This window comes from Stegodyphus dumicola, chromosome 9 (assembly GCF_044657685.1).
Source record: "Stegodyphus dumicola isolate Sdum_Otavi_A_Nest chromosome 9, ASM4465768v1".
In the NCBI taxonomy this organism is placed as follows: domain Eukaryota; kingdom Metazoa; phylum Arthropoda; class Arachnida; order Araneae; family Eresidae; genus Stegodyphus; species Stegodyphus dumicola.
In genome coordinates, this window is record NC_140776.1 from 129305344 (window position 1) to 129326774 (window position 21431).

A 21431-nucleotide genomic window follows, 5' to 3' on the forward strand; every position below is an offset into this window, starting at 1 on the left:
ATCCAGCACTATTCTGTAATCCAGCACTACCTGTAATCCAGCATACCTGTAATCTAGCACTATTTGAATTGATTTATATTCTACGTTTAAGTTTCACCGCTAGGTGATTGTGTTTTTGTAAAGCACGAAGATCGTGCTTTTCTGTTTTCATTTGAATTAATAAAGGGCTATTTTCATCCTTCTTCTCTGCTGGTAATTAATTCACGCCTGCGAGAGAATTCGCCAGGTTCATTGTAGGATCTAATTGGAATAAACAGAGACAGATCTTACAACTTTACACAAAACCTTAATTAAATTACACAGAAATAATCAAATTATTTCAGTTAAATAGTTTATCAGTTCAATAATTTAGTGTATAAATAAAATGTAGAACTGAAGAATTCATTTTTTTTAAACACTGAAATCATGAAATGAAATCACAAAGAAATCATTTTTTTTTCCTTATCAGTTATTCCATTGGTATTTATGTCCTCTCCCTCTTAAAATTTAATTTTGCAAATGCTAAAAAAATCATGACATCGTCCTTATTATTCATTACAGTTTAATAATCTTTAACGTGAAAAAAATGCAGTTTTCTTTCATACTTTATTTCTCAATAATAATTAATCATTAATTAAAATAAATGCTTTAGTAAGTTAAATGCTCTAACGCAAAAGTTTAATTGAAAGGAGAAATTTAATAAAGTCATATTTTCCAGTTCTATCTGCAACAGTTTGTTTTCATTTTATAGTAGCGGGCAAGTTCACCAGATGAGCAGGCTACAGCAAAAGTAAAATTTATAAGTTCTATGTAACACTGAAAAGTAAATTTATAAAAATATTTCAAGATGAATGAAATCAGTTAATTCTCTTTCCTAGCAACAACCAATTCGTAAATAATTTTTTGTTGCCAAGCCAGGAAACAAAAACTTTTGACCCTTCAGGTTAATACGTATGACGTCATGTTTTAATTTAATGTAATATAACAATATTTTCTCAATATTAATAAAAGAATTAACGTGGCAATAACATATCGTGTCAATTATACTAACCTGAAACAAAAAAGTTGCCAACAGCAAATATTTATTTAAAATGCTGACATTAATGAAACTTTTTCGACATACAATGATGTCACATGCATTCGAGTGCGTTCTTCAACGTCTGAATATGATCTGATGTAATAATAATATGTTTAATGTTTGGCAATGCTATTTTTATTTCATACTTTGTAAAACTTACATATTTTTGATTAACAAACTCTATGATTTGAAAACGAGCGTAGCAACACTTCTCGACATAAAAGCACTTTATCGCCAACGGGTGCCATATTTTATAAGTGCACATCAGCGTAGCCACTGAGGGAGGGATTTCGAAAAATGGACCAATGATCTTCTATTGCTCTTGTGACGCTAAATCTTCAAGCCTGTGAGCGTATGTTGTTTACGTTTTAATGTGTATTTGTTTCACAGTTATAAATGTATGACGTAATAGTAGAAAATCTCGTAGTACTTTCGTTTTATGAGTTTAATTAATCGCTGACATTTCACTTTCGCAATTTTTATCAAGTATTAATATTTGGATTGATGTTCACGGCATATTATCGCTCTTTACATTGAGAAAATGACAAGCTACAATTAGCCTCGAATATTATGCATTTACTAACACAATTTTTTTTTTTTAAATTCTGTTGAGAAGGACTGTAACTGTTACAATGAATCTAATGTTTCTTATTTCAGTGCTTGCATTCTTTTGTTTAAAGTGTAAGATTCAGAGTAATATTGCGTATGATCTGATTATATCCATTGTTAACATTAAAAGTTAATACGTAAGTAAATTGAATATATTCGTTGTGAATAAGATAAATTCGTTCAGTTTGATGAGTATTTCTTGTGTAGACAGTACATGTAAGAGTGAGCAGTCATTAAATGTGAAATTTAACACACTAAATATATACGAATCCAAATTAGTAAAATTCACTTTGAATAAAATTCTGCATTGGTTATTATAACATCTTTTTCATTTAGACTGCAATAAAAATTACTGACTTCTATTTACATATATAATTGGTATAAATATTTTTCTCATATGCGTAGTTTTATGTAAAGATATCATTTGGGCTTAGATGTTATCACATATTTCTTTCTTCATATTATTTACCGCTTATTAAGTAATTAATATTTTGCATGGATATTTTTGAGGAGTATCCAACATTTGTTTGTGTTTATTTCAAATTCCTTCAACCAGGTAGTGAAATCTACACAATTGCTTATATTTGATCCAATTTCACAATCAAAAGTTTCAGAAGAAATCGACGATGCTTTAATTTTTTGTACAGAAAATTGCGTGGCAGAATATTTTCAACCATCTTGCTTAAATCTTAAAGCACGCGAAAGGTCATGTGATATGACAGAAATATTACTGGATGCCCATTCGTCCATCCTAGAAACCACTCCCTCGGTGGCTTCACAGATGTGCACTTGTGAAATATGCCAACGGGCAAGACTGTTGCCACTCCGAAAATTAAGCGCGAAAATTAGTGTTTTCACAATTTTTAATTAATATCTCAGATAATTAAACTCGTACGAAGAAAGATGAGAATGGTCGAAATGGCTCCCACGAATTTTTGGAATCTTTCAAAACTCCAACTCCCAGCTCTTCCGAAGGAGATAATGTGGCAAACAAACAAACAATCAAACAAAAAGAGGCGCACAGATTTTAATAGTGTAGATTGTCGATAATATAGCGTAGTAAGGACAGTGGGTCATATTTAAAGATTTATGTTGCCACTCTACGAAGAGTGAGATATTTGTGTTTGAAATTTAATCAAAAAACTCTGCAATATCAAGGAAGTGTGTTATCATTCGCAATACATTTGTGTTTCGAATCAACTAAACTAATTCACTGATTTAGAAGAAATGTGTTGCCACTCCCCGAGTTAAAATGAATATATTTTCCACGCGTCAGTTTTATTGTTCAGCAAAGCGCATCTAAATTTTTCTTTCAAATTTATTTTATTATTAATTAACAAACTAAGCGACTTAAAAGCAATAAAGGCAGATTCATTTCAATTATTATTAGTTACTAGCTGGACACCTGAAACTACACTAGTCTGGATTCATTAAAATCATTTATAAAGAAGAGTGTCCGTTTATTTGGTTGAGTGCGTATAATTCGTACAAATCTGCAGTTTTATTACGTTCTTGATAAAATTTTGCACATCCTGAACCTCAAACCAAGAAAAACCTATCTACCTAAGATTTCGAAAAACTACATAACGGAGTCCACATTCAAGACATTTTTACTTTTTTTGAAATCTTGTTATTCATGATAACGTCACTCCCATCACATGTCTTCATTGTACATACTGTTGTAAATACTTGTATCTTGTATCGCATATTCTTGTTTTATTTTCTTTACACCTTAGCTTAAGACAAAGAAATGCTCTTAGGCCTTTGATGTTCGTCGAAAACATTGAAGAAATTGGCACAAACGAATGGTGACTTTCCGAAAGTTTATTTCCAAAAAAAGACATAACCGATAACAAGACAATCACCAGTTCTTAGTAAAACAGTTACGTGTCACTATGATAGTTCTACACTGCTCTGCAATTTTTTCCCTTTATTGCTTAGTCAAATTTTGCATAATTCACCCTGAACCAAGGAATAAGAGAGAAATCCCTGTCTATCTGAGATTTAGGAAAACCTATTCCTATTCCCCTAACTGAAGCTTCTCACTCTGTGTAAAGCCGGGGCGACGCTGAGTACTTCAGCAAGTAATAATTATCTTTTTTTTTATTTATACTCTATTAAATCATGTGTAATTACTCTTATTTTTCATTAGTTAATCCTAAAGTAAGATTGCTCTTAAAAATTAAAAATCCACAATATACATAAAATGTTTTACATAATTAAAAAAAAAAATGATTGAAAATGTCTGCTCTAAAACAAACAGTCTTATTACAGAATGACCCTGATTCTATAGCAACAAGTTTAGTAGTTTGAAATAATAAAACTATATTAATATAACATTCATTATTTTTTAATTAGTACTAATCTGTTAGTATTGTAAAGGAAAGTAAAGATTTCCACTCAGCTAGTACAATTTTTTAATTTTTTAATTCCGACTTCTACTTTTATATTTTTAAATCACAAAACTAAAACAAAATTACATCTAATTTTACGTATTTTAAATAGCTGCCAAGCTTGAAATATGGAAAAAAAAAAAAAAAAAGGAAGGATCTCGGGTCAAAAATGGGAGATTTCAGGAGGTTTTAGCTCTGCGCGAAGGCACTATTCGAAAAGAGCTCAATTTATGTTCGCTTTATTATGCGTGATTTAACTATTTAATAATTTTAGCGGCGTAAGCCCCTTGAACAGTTCTTATGAAAAAAGAAAAATATGTGCTGTTTTAAATGAATCCAGTCAACGTAATTTCCTAAATATACTTACTATTTCTAATCAGACATCTTATGATTTAAATGCATTTTTATTTAAATCAGTCAGATAAAAAGCAGAAAAGATATTCTTAAAAACAGCGTTTATTGCTTTTTAATCACTTAGTTTATTAATCTAATAACAGACAGATAACATTTGAAAGTTAAATGTCTTACGCATTATTGAATAGCAACACGTCAGCACATGGAAGGGAAAAGAATTTTATTTCAAACAGTAGCAGCACATTGATTTTAAATACCCGAATGTGTTGAATAAATCTTAAAAATTAATATCTTGCATTTTGTCGAATATCAATAATCGGACGCGTTAGAGATAAAAATGTTTTATTTAGAGAAGTATTGCCACTGCTCTCTTTCAAATCGCAGAATTTGTTAATCAACACTTCCTTAAATTCGCAATATGAAATAAAATGCACACTTAAAATTCAAAATTCGGGCTACAAGGTGCACATTTTCGGGTAGCGGGCTACCTGTGTTCAAAACTACCAGCTTTAACCGATTTTCCACAATGCGAAAAATAAACATATATAGTGCGTCTGTAAAGTTATGGTACACTTTTGATCGGTCACAGGAAAGCAACAAAACACGATAGAAATGGGAAATCTTCACCAAACAAAAGAAAACCTCTTCAAGTTTTATACCTATTCAGTGCAGTTCGATGTGGGCTCCATCCATGCCGTACAGTCTTCTCCGCAAAGAAAAATGGTCTTATCACTTTATCATGCATCAGGCCACACCACACGTTCCCTTTAGGGCTGTTACGTTCGTACTCTAAATAGGCATGAGGATTTTCAGCAGCCCATATTCGGATGCTATGGTGATGAAAATGTCCGCTAACATGGTATGTCGCCTCATCGCTAAGCACAATCGTTTGCAGAAATTGGTTGTCATTGTCGATCTCATGATGCATATCTGTAGCAAACGCGAATCCTTTGGGTCTATCCGTTGGTTTGATAGCATGCAACAGCTGCAGTTTGTAAGGGCTTCTTAGGTAACTTTTCCATATAGCTTCTACAGACTCGTCACTGACCGATGGCTTGCCAACTGCGAAAACGGGATTTGTCCAACAAACTGCCGGTATCCTCCAACTACTTATCCCACCGATTAATGTTATTCCTATGAGGTGGCGGTTCGTTATACAAGCGATGATATTCACGTTGCACTTTTGTCACGAATTCGAATTTGGCAAGCCACAGAACACACTGAACTTTCCTCTGTACGGTCCACATCTCAAGTGACGTGGGCCTGGATGGGCTGACTTGCTGCTTCGCAGTTCGCAGTGTTGCGTCATCAGCTGTGTGTGCACATGCTTGCACATCGTACTACGAAAACTTAAAGTTTTCCTTTTGTTTGGTGAAGAGTTCACATTTCTATTTTGTTTTGTTGCTCTTCTGTGACAGATCAAAAGTGCACCATGACCTTACGAACTCACTGTATATTTCTTCCATATTACGTACACTGCGGGGAAAAAAGGGAGGGACAGTTCTGTATCTCCCGTTCTACTGGGCCGATTGACGAAATTCAAACTGCGTTTTTCATGTCTCGAAAGCGCGACTTAATATATATATTACATTTATATACAGCATTGTTCTAACATAGGTATTTTGACATAAAATCGGACTTTTTCTGAAATGGCATGCCACTTTTTTTCCATACTTCGATTTTACGACTCAAATTATGCCTAAATATTAAATTTTGTAAAATCTGGTAAATAGTCACCGTTCATACTTTCAAATAATTTTAACAATGTGCGTAAACCACATCTGGAGTTATTATCGCTTATATCAAATATGCCAAATTTCAAAACGCACTAATATGTAAATTCATGCACATCTTGGATAATTTTGAAAAAAAAAATAATTTTCTGCATTTGTGCCTATACATACATCTACTTTAAGATAATGTTAAAAATTGTATAGATTCTAATTCAAAATTTTCGAAAAATTTATAAAAATTATTTAAAATCAAATGTTTAAAATAAATCATAAAAAATTCGCGAATTTTATTTGGAATGAACCTAAATTTTGAAATGTGAAAGGAAAAATCAAAGAAGTTTAATAAAAAAAATAGATATTAACAAATATATACAAAATTCAATTAACATTGAGGAGCTAAAATTCTGAGACATACATTTTTAAAAACTACTCTTGCGATTTTTACAAAACTTGGGATAGCATTGTTCTAACATAGGTATATTTCTAATATAGGTATTGGAGTAATTTGAGCCGTAAAATCGAAATAGCAAAAAAAAACCTGGCATGTCATTTCAGGAAAAGTCCGTTTTTGTGTCAAAATACCTATATTAGAACAATGATATATATAAGTCTAATACCTATCCTAAGTCGAGCTTTCAAGATATGAAAAACGCAAGTTGAATTTCGTCAATCGGCCTACCAGAACGGAAGATATAGAACTGTCCCCCCTTTTTTTTTCGCAGTGTACATATATACATACAGATTCTTCATCTTTTAATAATAGAGATTTTTCTGGTGTTCAACAGTCATTCACTTATGCATTTTTAAAAAAATTGTTTAGTTTAATTTTAATTTGCTAAATTAGTGAATTTATTTTCATGGATTGGTTTTGCACTTGATTTGCTTATGCTTCTGAATTTAAATGATATTGTAGATTATTTCGAGAATTAAATCTTTTATATGTTTGTACATTTTTTTAAAATTTTTTTAAAAATTATTTTGGCTTTTTTTCTTTTTTTAGGCTTTAAATTTGCTTTTTTACTTTTTATACGTGTTTGTTAAAATTTAAATTTAAATTTGTTTAAATTTAAATTTCATTCCTTGCAGCAATGGCGCAAAGAATATTTAATTAAATTTGTATTTAAATTTAATTTTTTTAATTAAATTTAATTTATTCTTATGAAACAATTAATATTTAATTAGATATTCTAAATTTTACCTTCTTTTTCTAATCTCATTTTGTATGTTTCTTACACTTTTATAAAATCCCAAGTAAGGAAAGAAACCTTTCATTTATCAAAGTACATTTAAACGCAATGGAAATAAAATTAATTATTAATACACCACATACTAATGTGAGGATAAACTCAACAATTTAAAATACATTGATGTAAAACAGATTGACATTAACTAATTAATACTTAACATTAACTGATTAAACATTAGTTGATTCTTCATATAAAGGTCTACAAATGTCTATAGCAGATTAAGAAAACACATTAAATTTAATAATCACATAAAATTAAATAAGAAAAATTAGGCTGAAAATCACTAAGAAATCTGCCCAATTTAACTTTCATTAATTTAATGCTCTTCATTTATCGTTGAAAAACTTCTCCTTAGTGAAGGCTAAAAGTTGAAAACCCGAAGTTTCGTCAATCTACCGGGACAGCAGAAAATGCGATGCAAAATTGCTAGTCTAAATATTACAAGAGCTCCCTTGATAGTAAAGGCCCAGGACACATGTCTTGTTTTCTCCTGCGAAAGTTAGGACCTGCTTGTTCTCAGATAAATGAGTCTTCTCCCTTCATTAAGAAAGGGAGGGAAGAAAAATGAAAAAAATCTGATCTGACTGAGGAATACGTCACCGAGTTTATGTGGACTTTTTCCTCAAAACAGAGACCCTGTGAATACGCATCTTAACACACAAAGCAAACGACTTAAAAAGAGAATCACAACAGCACATTAAGTCATTATTGTAAAAAATATGCAAACTTTACGCTGAATCTCTCAATTTTTCTTGTAGACCACGTATAACCAACTCTTTTATACCGCGGAACACATTCTAGAACAAGCTTCGACAATCTATGGCAGTTGCGCTACATTTCACACACGGCACAATTCTCAGTGGCATTCTACAGTCTGCACCAAAATTAAAGGTATAGCGGCCTGTCTGTCCTCTCTACGGCATCCCGCCTCACGCCTTTTCTCATTCCGTGCGGTACGTCGAGCCGATGTACGAATACAGAGCAGCGGTTCTCAACCTTTTGACAAACGCGTACCATCTAAACAAAAATTGAAAAACCTTTAGTACCACCACTACAAAGTACTACTACCACCACGACTCTTGAACGAAGCTCAGATCGCATAAATTTACGAGTGCTATGGTAAAAATTCAATCAAGGTATTGAGATTTTAATTTTTGAATAGTTAAAAATACTTTTTTTCTTTGCATACCACCTATTTTTTTCTCTTGCGTACCACCGGTTGAGAACCCCTGGTGTAGAGTATAATTTCAACAGAAAGTAGAATTTAGTTTGACGCACGTTGTACACTATAGGTTACTTTTAACTTTACGACATGTTCTTAGTTTTATTATAAAAACTCGTATTTTATTTGTTTAATTATTATGTAGGTATGAATTGACAATTCATACCTACATATTCAGTCAAATAGCTTCTAATAAAAAGAAAATGTGATATTAGCAGCTTTTACGACGCTTGGACGAATGAATATGGATCCATACAACAAAAGGATCGTACTGTATTTGTGTTATGTCGCGAAAGCGTAGTATGTCACTCGTCAAGTGCACAAAGGCATTTTCAAGCTAAAAACATCAGTCAACATTTCAGAATTCCGATGAAAAATGTAAAGTTATAAAAGCAGCTGTTACTGGATATAACAAACAAGTTACATCTTTTTGTTAAACAGTTGAAAACCACACCTTAAGCGACCGAAATGTAGTTGGGTAATTGCTCATTGCGCAGCTGCCAAAGACAAATCTACATATCTATATGAACAAATCTTTTTCTCATAGGGAAAATATTTTGAGTATAGAAAAAAAGCTGTTTAAAAAATGAACATTCAGAATCATGTGGCAAATTGAAAATCACAATTGATACCACTGATATTGCGATATTAAGTACAGCGGTGCAGCAACAAGGTTCGCATTAAAATTTTAATTTTTTATTTAAATTTATTGAAGGAATACTTATATAATAATTATATTTATTTTATTTACTTGTATATTTATATTGCTTATTTATTTACTTATAAAATAATTATATTTATTTTTATATTAATGAATATTTTTAAATGATGTATAATTAGTATATAATAAAATTCTTAATCTGTTTTGTTGACCCCTTATTAACTAACTCTACATGCACTGCGGTGTGAATAGAATTGTTTCAAATATTTCGTTCTGTGCGACATCCGAAACATATTGGCAGAATGGTTTGACACACTACAAGATTGCCGACCCCTGTTCTGGAATATCGCTGGGGTGAGGGCACATTTATTCTTTCAAGGTAAATTTATAGATTGGTATAGTTAATAATCTATAAAATGAACCAAAGAAAAAATTATAATTTCAACTATTACTTATATTTTTATGTAAAATGAAAAATTATTAAACAGTACATACAAAAGTTTGTGATATTTGGAATTGTATTTTATAGGCCTCATGATGAGGACAGTACGTTGATATTCTTGCTTGTAAGCAATCATCAAGATGTTCACCTTTAAGTCGAAATCTATACTTAGGATTTGTGATATTTATTGTTGAAAGCAATGATATTTGAAATTTTCCAATTTTTAACAAATAACCGAGTCAAAAAGACAAACTGGCTAGAACGCCAACACTAGATTTTCAAACTGGGAGAATCTCGATCAAACTGATCAAGGGAGAATCTCGATCAAACTGATCAAAGTCTTTGCCCATTTAAAATTATAAACATATAAATAAATAAAGTATCGGGTTTTAACGAGTTTCCAGCCACCCCAACATCTACGCAAACAGTTCGCGTTGGCGTGTTTAATCCTATTTTGTTAAACGATTTTTGGCATTTGAGAGAAAACGACTTACTTTAGGAAACTGTGTTATGAAATTTGTCAAAAAATATCATTATCATTAATTACAAGGTATCTGAAATGGAACTATCACGCCACCAAATTAGAACCATCATTTACTTTCAGTTCTGTTGCAAAACGTCAGCTACAGAATGTCGCCAAATAATGTGTACAGCTTTAGGTACTAATGCTGTATCATATCACACTGTGAAGGTTTGGTACCGAAAGTTCAAAAACAAGGACAATGACATTCAAGAAGGAGAGTGCTCTGGTCGGTCTACGGATGTTGACAAGAAACTTGTGGAAGAAGATCAGTAAGCAACCACTCGAAAACTTGCTAAGGAGTTAGACGTTAGTGCCATGTCTATTAGTCGCGCTATGTATCGAGTAAATTTCACGTACAAGTTCAATCGCTGGATGCCGTATAAGCCGACTCATGCAGATAAGGACAGATGTGTTCGGGCTTGCACTAATATACTCAAATATCAATGCAAGGACAAAATTCTAGACCGGATCGTCACTTGTGATGAAAAGTAGATATACTTCAACAACACAGGCCGAAGAAGTGGATGATCTGCGTCTGGTAAGCCTGTCAGCAGCGTCGCAAAGCGCAATTTGAGTAACATAAAGATCATGCTTTGTATCTGGTGGGATTGCCGTAGTATGTCACAATAATTAACATATGCATGCGCGTACCACGTACATGTTTGAGTACACACAAATTTCATGTTCTATATTTATAATTCGCTAAACAGTATTTCTTTGGCTGCGAGAATGTAAATATCGGATATACCGAATTTTTTCTGTACTTACCTGTTATGTTAACAGGATAACAGGTAAGTACAGACAAAATTCGGTATATCCAATATCTACATTTTCGCAGCCAGTGAAATACTGTTTAGCGAAATGACCATTAAATATAGCACATGAAATTTGTGTGTACTCAAACATGTACGTGGTACGCGCATGCATATGTTAATTATTATCCTCAAAGATTATCTAGAAAAAAGTAAAACCCTCGACAAGGTGTACAGCGAGATGCTAGTCCTTGTTGACGCTGCTATCAAGGGAAAACGTCGAACTTTCCGGTGCAAAAAGGTAATGTTCCATCAAAATAACGCAAGATCACATGTGTCTGCATTCACCGGCTGGACTCTGTACGGACTCGAATGGGATCTTTTGCCACACCTATCATATAGCTCCACATCGCTCTTCGGACTTCTACACTTTTTTCCTACTTGCAGCTACATCTTGTTGGTGATAACTTCCATTCTGAAATGATGTTGATCTGTTTTTGGACTCGAGGCCGCCAAGTTTCTGGGACGAAGGCTTTGAAAAACTACTAAAAGGATGGCAGCAAATCATAGATTTGGATGGTGGTTACTACATGCAATGAAGGTAACTTTATTAAGAATTTTTTTGGCGGAAAACTTACGCTACAACCAGATATTAAACAAAAACATTTATTAAACTCCTCTAATTAATTATTAACTTACATAACATTTTATTGAAAACCGAAACAATGTTTTTATCATGGTTGCAAAGCAACGGCACATGCAAACAACTGGTGGGCGCAACGGTGTTCCAAGCATAGGGCTTGGAGCATATGATCCCTTCCGTAGACGATCTTAAAGTGCTTTTTTTCTCTGAGAACGCAAATAAAAATCGGTATTGATAACATAATATTCTTGCCCAAAATCAACCACTTTCGAATTAAGGCGAACGAAAGAAATTTCTGATATCGGTATCAGCCTAGCTCAATACAAATCAGGTAAAGTAGATCCAACAGAAAATCAAGGAGAATAAAATCAAGTACAGCATATTCAATGAATCGGAAAACTGTTTTTGATACTTTCCTTAAACATTCATTTTATCCTCATCTTAGCCTAATGTCTATCTTTTAAAATCGGCTGCAACAAGTGCTCCTCAAACGATTCGTAACATTAATAAAATTTTTACATTATTTTTTTTTTTTTCTTTTCATACCTCAGCTGGTAAAATACAATAAATCGATGCTCAAATGGTCTTAAGACATTTCATTTTTGTTGTAAGATTATTGATATCGGTAACGTTCACTCCAAAATTAACATCTCAATGCACCATACGTATAGGTTTTTTACTTTAAATTCTATAAATCTTAAATCGTTAACGTTAAATCCGATATCTGCCAAAAACTAAGAGCATTAAATGTAAATCGCTTAATAGTTATTAAAGATGCTGCTGACGGTTTGTCACAAAATTAAACTGTTTTTTAAAACGGCAGAATTGCAAATAAAATTCTCTGACATCTATTGATGATTATTTCACCAAACAACTTGAATGTTTTTGAAACTGCTAAACAAAATTAATAATTTAAGGTATCTATATTATTATTTGGGAAGCATAAGACTATTTTAATTTTAAAATATTGTTCACATATAGCAGTGGACTTCAAAATTTGTCGACTCACGGAACGCTTGGATCTTTAAGGTCTTTTCGCGGAACCCCATCATACCCTTAGAAAAATATATCACAAAATAATATTTAAAGCAGATCTATATGTTGTAGGTACTTTTAACTAATTACAATTAAATAGAAGTGCTGTATTTTTATTAATATGTTTTAATATAAAATTACTAGCATTAACTCTTACCCCATGTGCCATTTACCCATGCATTATATTTAGCGACACTAATGTACTTGCATTTTTAATACAAATTGTCAAAGTCTGGCTCTATTAATGTTATCTGCAGTCGTATTTCATATTCTGCTTTTAATCTGCTTCGATATTTTGTTTTTGTTGCCACATATGTTTAGAAAGATTATTAACTTAAATATATTTTTCCGAAAGACATTAAAGTTTTTACAGCTGTGTGACAAACTTCTGGGTACTTTTCATGAATCTGCAATCCAAATTTTAGAAGCTGTTTTGCTTAAATTTAGATTTTTACGTCGAATCTGTTTCGAATCGCGATAAACTGTTCCTTTTGCTTCACTGAGCAAGCCTTCTGATTTATCATAGGACTCGAATGGATTTTTTTTCATCAGTAAATTAGTCAACTAGCTTTGAGTACTTTATAAATTTTCTTTTAAAACTTTTATTTTGACTCGCGGAACTCCGAGGTGCCGCAGATCACAGTTTGAAGTCCAGTGACATATAGTATTTCAAAAAATTAAATATCAGATTAGTTTACTCCCTAAGTTTTGTTTTTATTATTTCATACTTAGCTTTGCGATTAATTTCCAGAAAAAAAAAAAAAAAAAAAAACTCTTTGCCTTTGTGGGGATTTTTTTTTCTTCCTCTTAACACCGCTGCCTTTGTCCCATTAAAATTTTGTGCACTATGATTTGTTTCTGTCCGTGTTTTAAAATGTTTCCAATGTAAGACATGGTATTATCATTCTAAATATGTATGCTACGTTTAGTTCTTACTGCCTTATCAGGGTGATAATGTTCTATGAAACTTTGTATCTCACTCTTTAGAACAAAATTCGTGAAACAGATATCTAGGAACATGTTCTCTTCTGCCTTCATCTGAAAACGTTTCTTTCAGTGCATTAATTGCATTTTGAAGCATCACTTGTTGCCGCTTGCTTGTTCGTATCTCGAGACATATTTCGTCATCCAAAACAGTTTTCATTTGCAAAATTTGTTCGTGAATCCATCAGTTCGTGATCCATGGCATTTATTAGCCAAGGCTCCATTTTAATTCACAGTTTTCTTATAACATTGATAATAAATTGATTTACAACGCTTCAATATTTTTAGTATCAGATATTAAGAGCTTTAAACAAGATAAATCCATTATACAAATCGATAATCGCAATAAATAATAATTATCTTCCGTAAGACACACATGACAAAACTCTTCTAGAATTGCATGAGGACTTTTATAAAGGATTCAAGCCTTATAAAATTTAATACTGGGCAAACAATATACCATTATTATTAAAAACTACACAAGCATTAACAATAAATATAAAATCTACGCATTAAATATTCTTTCTAAAACTAAAAATATTAAAACAATCGTCTGTTATTATTTAAAAATTACTGAACTATGATGAACTAACGATACTTGGATAATTTTTATATAAATTCAATATTCAGGCTGTAAAATATAATAAAAATTTAAAAATTCTAAAATTTAATGAATTATTTTTCCATGAAAAAATTATTCTAAGAGTAGTTTCAATTTCATTTATGTGTGAACAAACTGATAAAAGTTTTAACAATACAATTGTGAATAAACTGATAAAAGTTTTAACAATACAATGAGACTTTAAATTTTAAACGAAATTAAATTCATCAAATTAAATTCATTTTAGTTAAGAAAACCGCTAACTTTATATTATTGTAATATAATTACTCTTTTCAATATGTTGGTTTCATTATTAAACAAAGACTTAACAATTATTTAAAAATTTCATTTATTATTTATTATTTTTTATTTAAATAACAAATAAATATTAACTGTATAGCAACTAACCGTAACGTATTTAACAAAGACGTTTTTAAAAAATGAGGTTTCTTTACCTGTAACAACGATAGTTTTTCCATCGAATCTAGCGTCCGCGTCACAGTATTCGGTCGTTCGAATGAAATTCCTAATTAAGAATATCAGGCCTCCTATCACAGCTAATGGAAAAATCACAATAAAAGCATAGACGGACAAAGTACCTTCTAACATTTTGAAATTTACAAACACCTAAACTCAAAAGGAAAAAAAAAAATTTTTTTTTGAAAAGCAAAATTGAGAGAAAAAAATTCGATGGTCAGAATAAGAACTGCTCCGCAGTTCCACGACCAAACATGATCAAGGAGAAAGTTTCAAGCGCGCATAACCGACACCCCCACAGATAAGCTATGAGCATGCGCGAAGATGGAAGAGTAAAAATGCAAAACTGCGTTATTTTCTCACGATTTCGGCAAAACGAAGATCTGCAATGGGTCGAAATTTAAATCTTCGCGTGTTTTGGGCTGTTCAAGTGGAATTATTTATTTCTTCTCAGAAATAAAATGTGCTAAAAAATTCTTTTCTTCACTTAAAAGGGGGAGTTCGTATTATTTTGAAACTATCAAGTTAACTGCATTTTAAATTTTGAAGCTTTTCAAGCTTTTAATTTTCAACATAAATAGTTCTGAACTAAAAAATTATATACATTTTTTCCTCAAATTAAAGTCTTATTTGTATTACTATTAAAAACTTTCATGTCGAAATTAACAGTATGAGAAAACGTGTTCATGCAAGTGTCTAGATTTTATGATTGAGCTAATAAGTTTTTAAATTCTGCAAATCGTTAATTTGTTTTATAAGTGAGGTCGTGGTGAACTTCGAGCCCGTATGGAATTTTGGAATATCATCTGAAAGAAAACTTTAATTATACAATGGTTTTTCTATTACGTACAAGTAGTTCAGTGCAAAATAATAATAATAATTAATAAATAAAATTAATGAAAACGTTTTTATGAATTTCAAATCTTTATTTCGAAAGCAAATAAAAAACGGCAATTTTAGTCAATTTACCCGAACATTTCTTACTACGATCGTATGGAATAAGAACCAGTGATTTTATTCAAATTACAGACACAGGTAAACAATGTAACCAATTCACGTAACTTAGTTTTTTCTTGCTCACGTTGTTGCCAACAATTCCGAAATTCGATGTTATTAACTCACAGAAAATTTATACGCAGTAAACTTTAAATAAATTTTATTGAAACTTCTAAAAATTCTACTAATGTTCGGAAACCAATATTTGACAAGGCTCTTTTTATATAAACTGTCGAATAAGTTGAAGTTTCTTTTATTTGTGTTCATAAGTTTAATAAATGAAAGGCATTTCACTAAAGCATTCAATTTGAATCGAATCACTTTCACAGTCCGTTGCTTCATAATATTGTTTAAAGAATTTCGTGGATCTTACCTTAAAAACACAGGTGAAAGCATGTCATATTAGTGTTGTTCAGTGGTCTGGTTCTTGCAATGATGATGATTATCGATCAATAATTAAGAAATTTTTTAAAACAGGAGAGAGATGTGCGTAACGGAAAACAATTCCCGAAAACTCTACTCCCAGAACTGAAAGATATTAGATTAGAAAAGCACAAAATTTTAGATATTAATCTGAATGAATTTATCATTCGAACTATCCCAATACTTCTTTTTTCGGCGACATGAGAGAGAGAGAGAGAGAGGAAACATTTTATTTAGAAAATAGCGATCAGCTAAAAACTGTCGAATACGGAAAATATCCAAAAACACTTTTCAATTTCATCCAAAAGGAACTCTAATCTAAACATTACTGCAATGGCGAACCGATGGCCAGCTGAAGCTCATAAATTTTGAAATGTGTTTACAATTGAGATATGGATCCTTAGAATGGGGGTCCAATGAATTGTGGAGAGTACCCTTTAATGTACTTTCATTTTTTTGCCATCCCCTGCTCTTTGTGATGCTTTAATCTCCATTCATGACATATAAAACTATTTTATAAGTATAAAATTATTTTTTTTCCTCGGGCATTATATTACTTATCATGGAACTTGTAAAGCAGATTTAAGAAATCACCGTAATGTATGTATATTGCAAAGCTGCTGACCTAAATCCAAATATAATTTATTTAATTCTTATTTAAAAGTGTCCTGAAATTTTGCCATATTTTCTTTAAGAATGGTGACAATTTCAGCGACAAACGCCAGTGAATAGATTTTGGCTCCATTCTACGGCCCCTTGTTAAATGTTGCTATTTTTACTTGCTTTTGCATGATGGCACTTTTTAAACGATGCTGTCATTTTTAAGATATTCTATAAATATCTACCTTAGGATCCGGATTCATTGGGACCACAGCTTATCCGGATATTTAAAAAAGTTCGAATATTTTTTCCAATTCTCTAAACACTTTCTAAGAAGTTATTTTATTTTTATTCTATTCTATTATGATCTGTTCTATTCTATTTATTCTTAATCCTGTATTGTAGTATTTCAACAAGGATAGTAACATCAGAAAAAAAAAATTCTCTCGTGCATTATAAAACATAATATTTTCGACAAAACTCAACATATTTATCTTTCTAAATGTGCAACTTACTTTTATTTAAACTGAAATTAATTCTAAATTTTTATCCATGTAAACAATATATTTCATTTATACAAACAAATATTCTTTCGGATTATTAACTATCACAGCTAAAATTAAACAAAGAATTCTTTTAATTGTATGAAACAAAACTCATGGTTTCTCTCTCTTCAGCTAAAAAAATTAAATATAAAATAAAGGCAATTTTTAATTGACGTAAAATAATACATAGTTTGTTAATGGTGGCTTAGACCTGAATAATAATAATAATAATAATAATAATAATAAAATAAAATAAAATAAAAAAAAAAAAAAAAAAAAAAAAGAAGAAGAAGAAAGAAAAAGGAGTTAAAAAAAGGGGCGAAGAAGGCTTAGCTTTGCAATATACTTTTTTTTAGATCTCATGATGTTCCAATTAAGGGATTTCTAAACTGTGGATAGGCTCTATGAAGACTTATTATGACTATTATTACTTAATAAATTACGATTTGAATTGAACAAAATAAATAATATAAACAGAATATAAAGACTATATGGAATGTGAAAAATATAAATATAGAAAAAAGTATTGTTTCATGAGACAGCCTGCACTGCAAACAGAATAAAATGTATGAATAGGGATTTCCCCCCCCCTCCCTTAATGTGTTTAAACTGGAATTGAGATGAGCAGTTTTCAGTTTTTGTAACCATGATGAAATTCTTTCGCATTTTATTTCGAAATTTGTTCCGAAAAGTAATGCTGCTAGGCTGGTATTGCATCATACTACTGTTATCCATAAAAAATAAAAACATATGCTGCTTATAATGGACACTGGAAAAAAAGTCCATATCGTCATTAAAGGCGCAGAACGCATTTCTCGAATAAGTCGAATTTATCTTCCTCTTCTCCATCGGCTTCGTAAGAGTTCCATTGAGGAGGAGTCATATTTGGACACCACGTGTCGCACCCGAATGTCACGTGACCCCCTCCCCCGCGCGCGATGCAAACTGATGACTAAGAGGTGAGTGAACGTTTCGCATTACAAAAATATGAATCTTTCTTGGGGACTTTCTTTAAACTAAATCTGAAACTTAATTTAAGTGATCTGTTTCTACCTTAAGTTAGATCTATGATAAGGTGACCAGACTTGGCGGGACAGTCCCGATTTTTAACAATTTGTCCCGCGGCGTTTTAAAAATGCCCTGATTTTTGGAAAGAGATGCACTACAAGCTATAGAGAACGGCGGGAGAATACGGTTTTTTTCGGCGGCCATGTGGCTACTTCGCCAGGATATGAGTCTTATATTATTTTTGTTAATTTTTAATGTTAAATTTTAATAATAACAAATAATTCTTGACAACTGATTATCGAGAACTGCTTATAAATGTTCGCATTGTTGATCAGTTGTTAGAATTCGACCACTATTGTTTGCACTTGCCACTATCGTATCTTTGTGCAATGGCATTTTTTGGTAATGGCAATGACGAAAACATTTTGCAACTGTGTCTCAGACGATACACATCCTACTGCGTGCTAATGCTAGTTAAACAAGTGATGTTAACAAATCAACTATTCGGGTAATTTAGGTACGTAAATTTATTTATTTATTTCATAAGCACATAAATTTTCTTGAATTTAGCAGACAGTTCTCTTATTATTTATATTTTATAGTGGCGGCAAAAGGTCTAGCGTCGGCCTTGAAAGTGATGCTTACGACTTACATTACGGCAAATTCAGAGAAAAAATAATACGAGTTAGTATTGTTATTACTTAGAAAGAAATATACATAGGATTAAAATTAAAATAATTTTGAAAATACAGTTACTTTATAACAGACAAATTAAATTAAATTTTAAACTAAGAATAAAATTTGTTCATGTAATTATGTACCTATTTACTGTGTTTTTAAGCAATATACGTATATAGATAAAAATTTATAAATTTATAATAAATTACTTCTTTAGATTTTTAACATAATGAGTAAGAACAGAAGATGCAAATTGAAAGATGAACTAAGAAGTGAATTTCCTTTGGGTTAAAAAAACTAAAAACGATTATGATCTAAATGTGAGAAATGTAATGGTGAATTTTCTATTTCGCCCGGCTGGAAGAATGATATTTCAAAGCACTCGGGGGCACAGAAGCAACAGAAATTGTCCAAAAGTTATTCAACAAAAAAAAAAAAAAAAAAAAAAAAAAAACAGCAATCTACTAAAAGAATTCACTCAAATGAGAAATATGCCAAAGAATAAAATAATACTATACGTAATTTTTTAATGTATTATATTTGTAAATTGTACTTGTGTTGAAATTAAAAAAATATATTACAATACTACTTTTTACGTTCTATGAAAATTTATATTCCTTCATATAGACCAAATTTTTAATAAAGATTCACCCCCCCCCCTGGTAACTGGTGTCCCGCTTTAACAATGTTAAAATCTGGTCACCTTAATGTATGACTTCTTTGAATTTCATCGACTGTTCGCGATTTAGAACTGGAGAGGATTTATCGTCAAGTGGTCAATCATTTTGATATCCGGTTATCAACTTGAATTTTTTCATCATTGCCTTAAATGATACATTATAATTTTAATGTATAAACAATAGAAATTTAAGCAGATGTCTAAAATGCAGGCTTTTTGTAAACTAGGTAATTCTGTTTCACGTGAAGGGGAGAAGTGTGGTTTGCACTAATAAGATGTAAGAATTTTTTTAATTGATTACGACCACGCACGCATTGAGGTCCACCAAAGAGAGAGATGCTTCGTAGAGGACTTTTTTAAGGGAAATTGGCTAGTATCCACTTTGCATAGGAGGAAAACCACGAAACTACCTATACAGCCAGCCGGGATTAAAACTCCAGCCAGAACTACTAGTGTTCAGCGACTTTTTACCGCTCTGCCGCTGGTGGGTAAATATTAGAGCTGACTACACAACAATTAATTTCAATCACTTAAAGTATAATTTAATATAGCAATATAAACATTAAACTGAATCAAGAAGAAGCAAACTATTTCTGTATATTATTACTCGTTTTGCCTTTTCTATTCACCTTCTTTACCGCCAACACTCACAGCAAACTAGGTATAATAAACGAAATCTTGGCCTTGACTGCACTGTGCAAGGACGAAAAGATTGCGTGAGAAATTTCTTACTTGTCAAGACAATTCAATGTCTTCGCACTTTTTTAATAACGCTGTGACAACATATGTATCTGCTGCATCGAAGAACACTCTATAAACTCTTCTTTATTATAAGCCCACCAGCGGCCGAGCGGTAAAGTCGCTGAACACTGGTAGTTCGGTCCGAGGTTCGAATCCCGCGAACGGGCTGGCTGCATGGGTGTTTTCGTGGTTTTCCCATGTGTAACGTATATACGAGCCGGTTTCCCTTAGAAAGTCCTCCACGAAAGGCATCCCTCCCCTTAGGCAGATAGCCCTAGTGTGCTTTGCCATAATTAAAAATACACCAACTTCTTTATTATACTGTATATCGCAAGCATTTTTAACAGTGACTGAAACTGTTTTATTTACATGACTAGCTGTCTGAAATAGTTATTGCAAAAAAGAAAATATTGTTACATGCGTAACGGATTCGTAATGGATTGAATGCGCAGAGAACCGATGATAGCTTTTAAAATTTATTTTCCCAAAAGAAACACTTCTCAGTTCTGGAACTTTTCACAGAAGTACTCGTATACAGCTCTTCTCATTATCATAGAGCATAATCAGAATCAGTAGCTACTACTTCAAACTACTAAGAACAAACACAACCCAATGCAAAGCACATCTAAAGAGCGAAGCTCGCATGGAGATCTCTCAATATTCCGAAGTCAACTCCGAAGTCGGAGTGATTGTGAACTTCCGAAGTCGGAGTGATTGTGAACTGAAAACTGATAACTGATGCCGTCGCCGGTCTTATATAGTTTTCCACCCCGGCAGCCGAGATACTTCCAGTACCTTCGATTTCTCGAAATTACTGGCAGGGATATGCAGTAAAAATTACGCATACGAATCAAGTACAGTTATTCAATTACAGTGCACGTTACCAGGGACCGGACCAAAATGTTACCAAATGTTCGCCAAGTTTGGCGACTTTTGATGATTTTTTTTTTTTTTTTTTTGTCAAATTTGTTGACAAAAAGTAGTTTTAAAAACTATCGCCAGCTTGGCGTAGCCATTTAACTGAATGT

General features: G+C 31.9%; 1 protein-coding gene across 1 annotated transcript in view; it reads right to left on the bottom strand.

Moving 5' to 3' along the window:
- LOC118190864 (retinol dehydrogenase 14-like) overlaps nucleotides 1–15007 on the bottom strand; it is a 53251-nt gene extending 38244 nt beyond the window's left edge. The window contains exon 1 of the mRNA XM_035361651.2: nucleotides 14712–15007. Within this exon, the coding sequence (XP_035217542.1) occupies nucleotides 14712–14865 (154 nt within the window). The 5' untranslated portion in view covers nucleotides 14866–15007. The remainder of the gene's footprint in view (nucleotides 1–14711) is intronic.
- Nucleotides 15008–21431: the final 6424 nt, after the last annotated feature.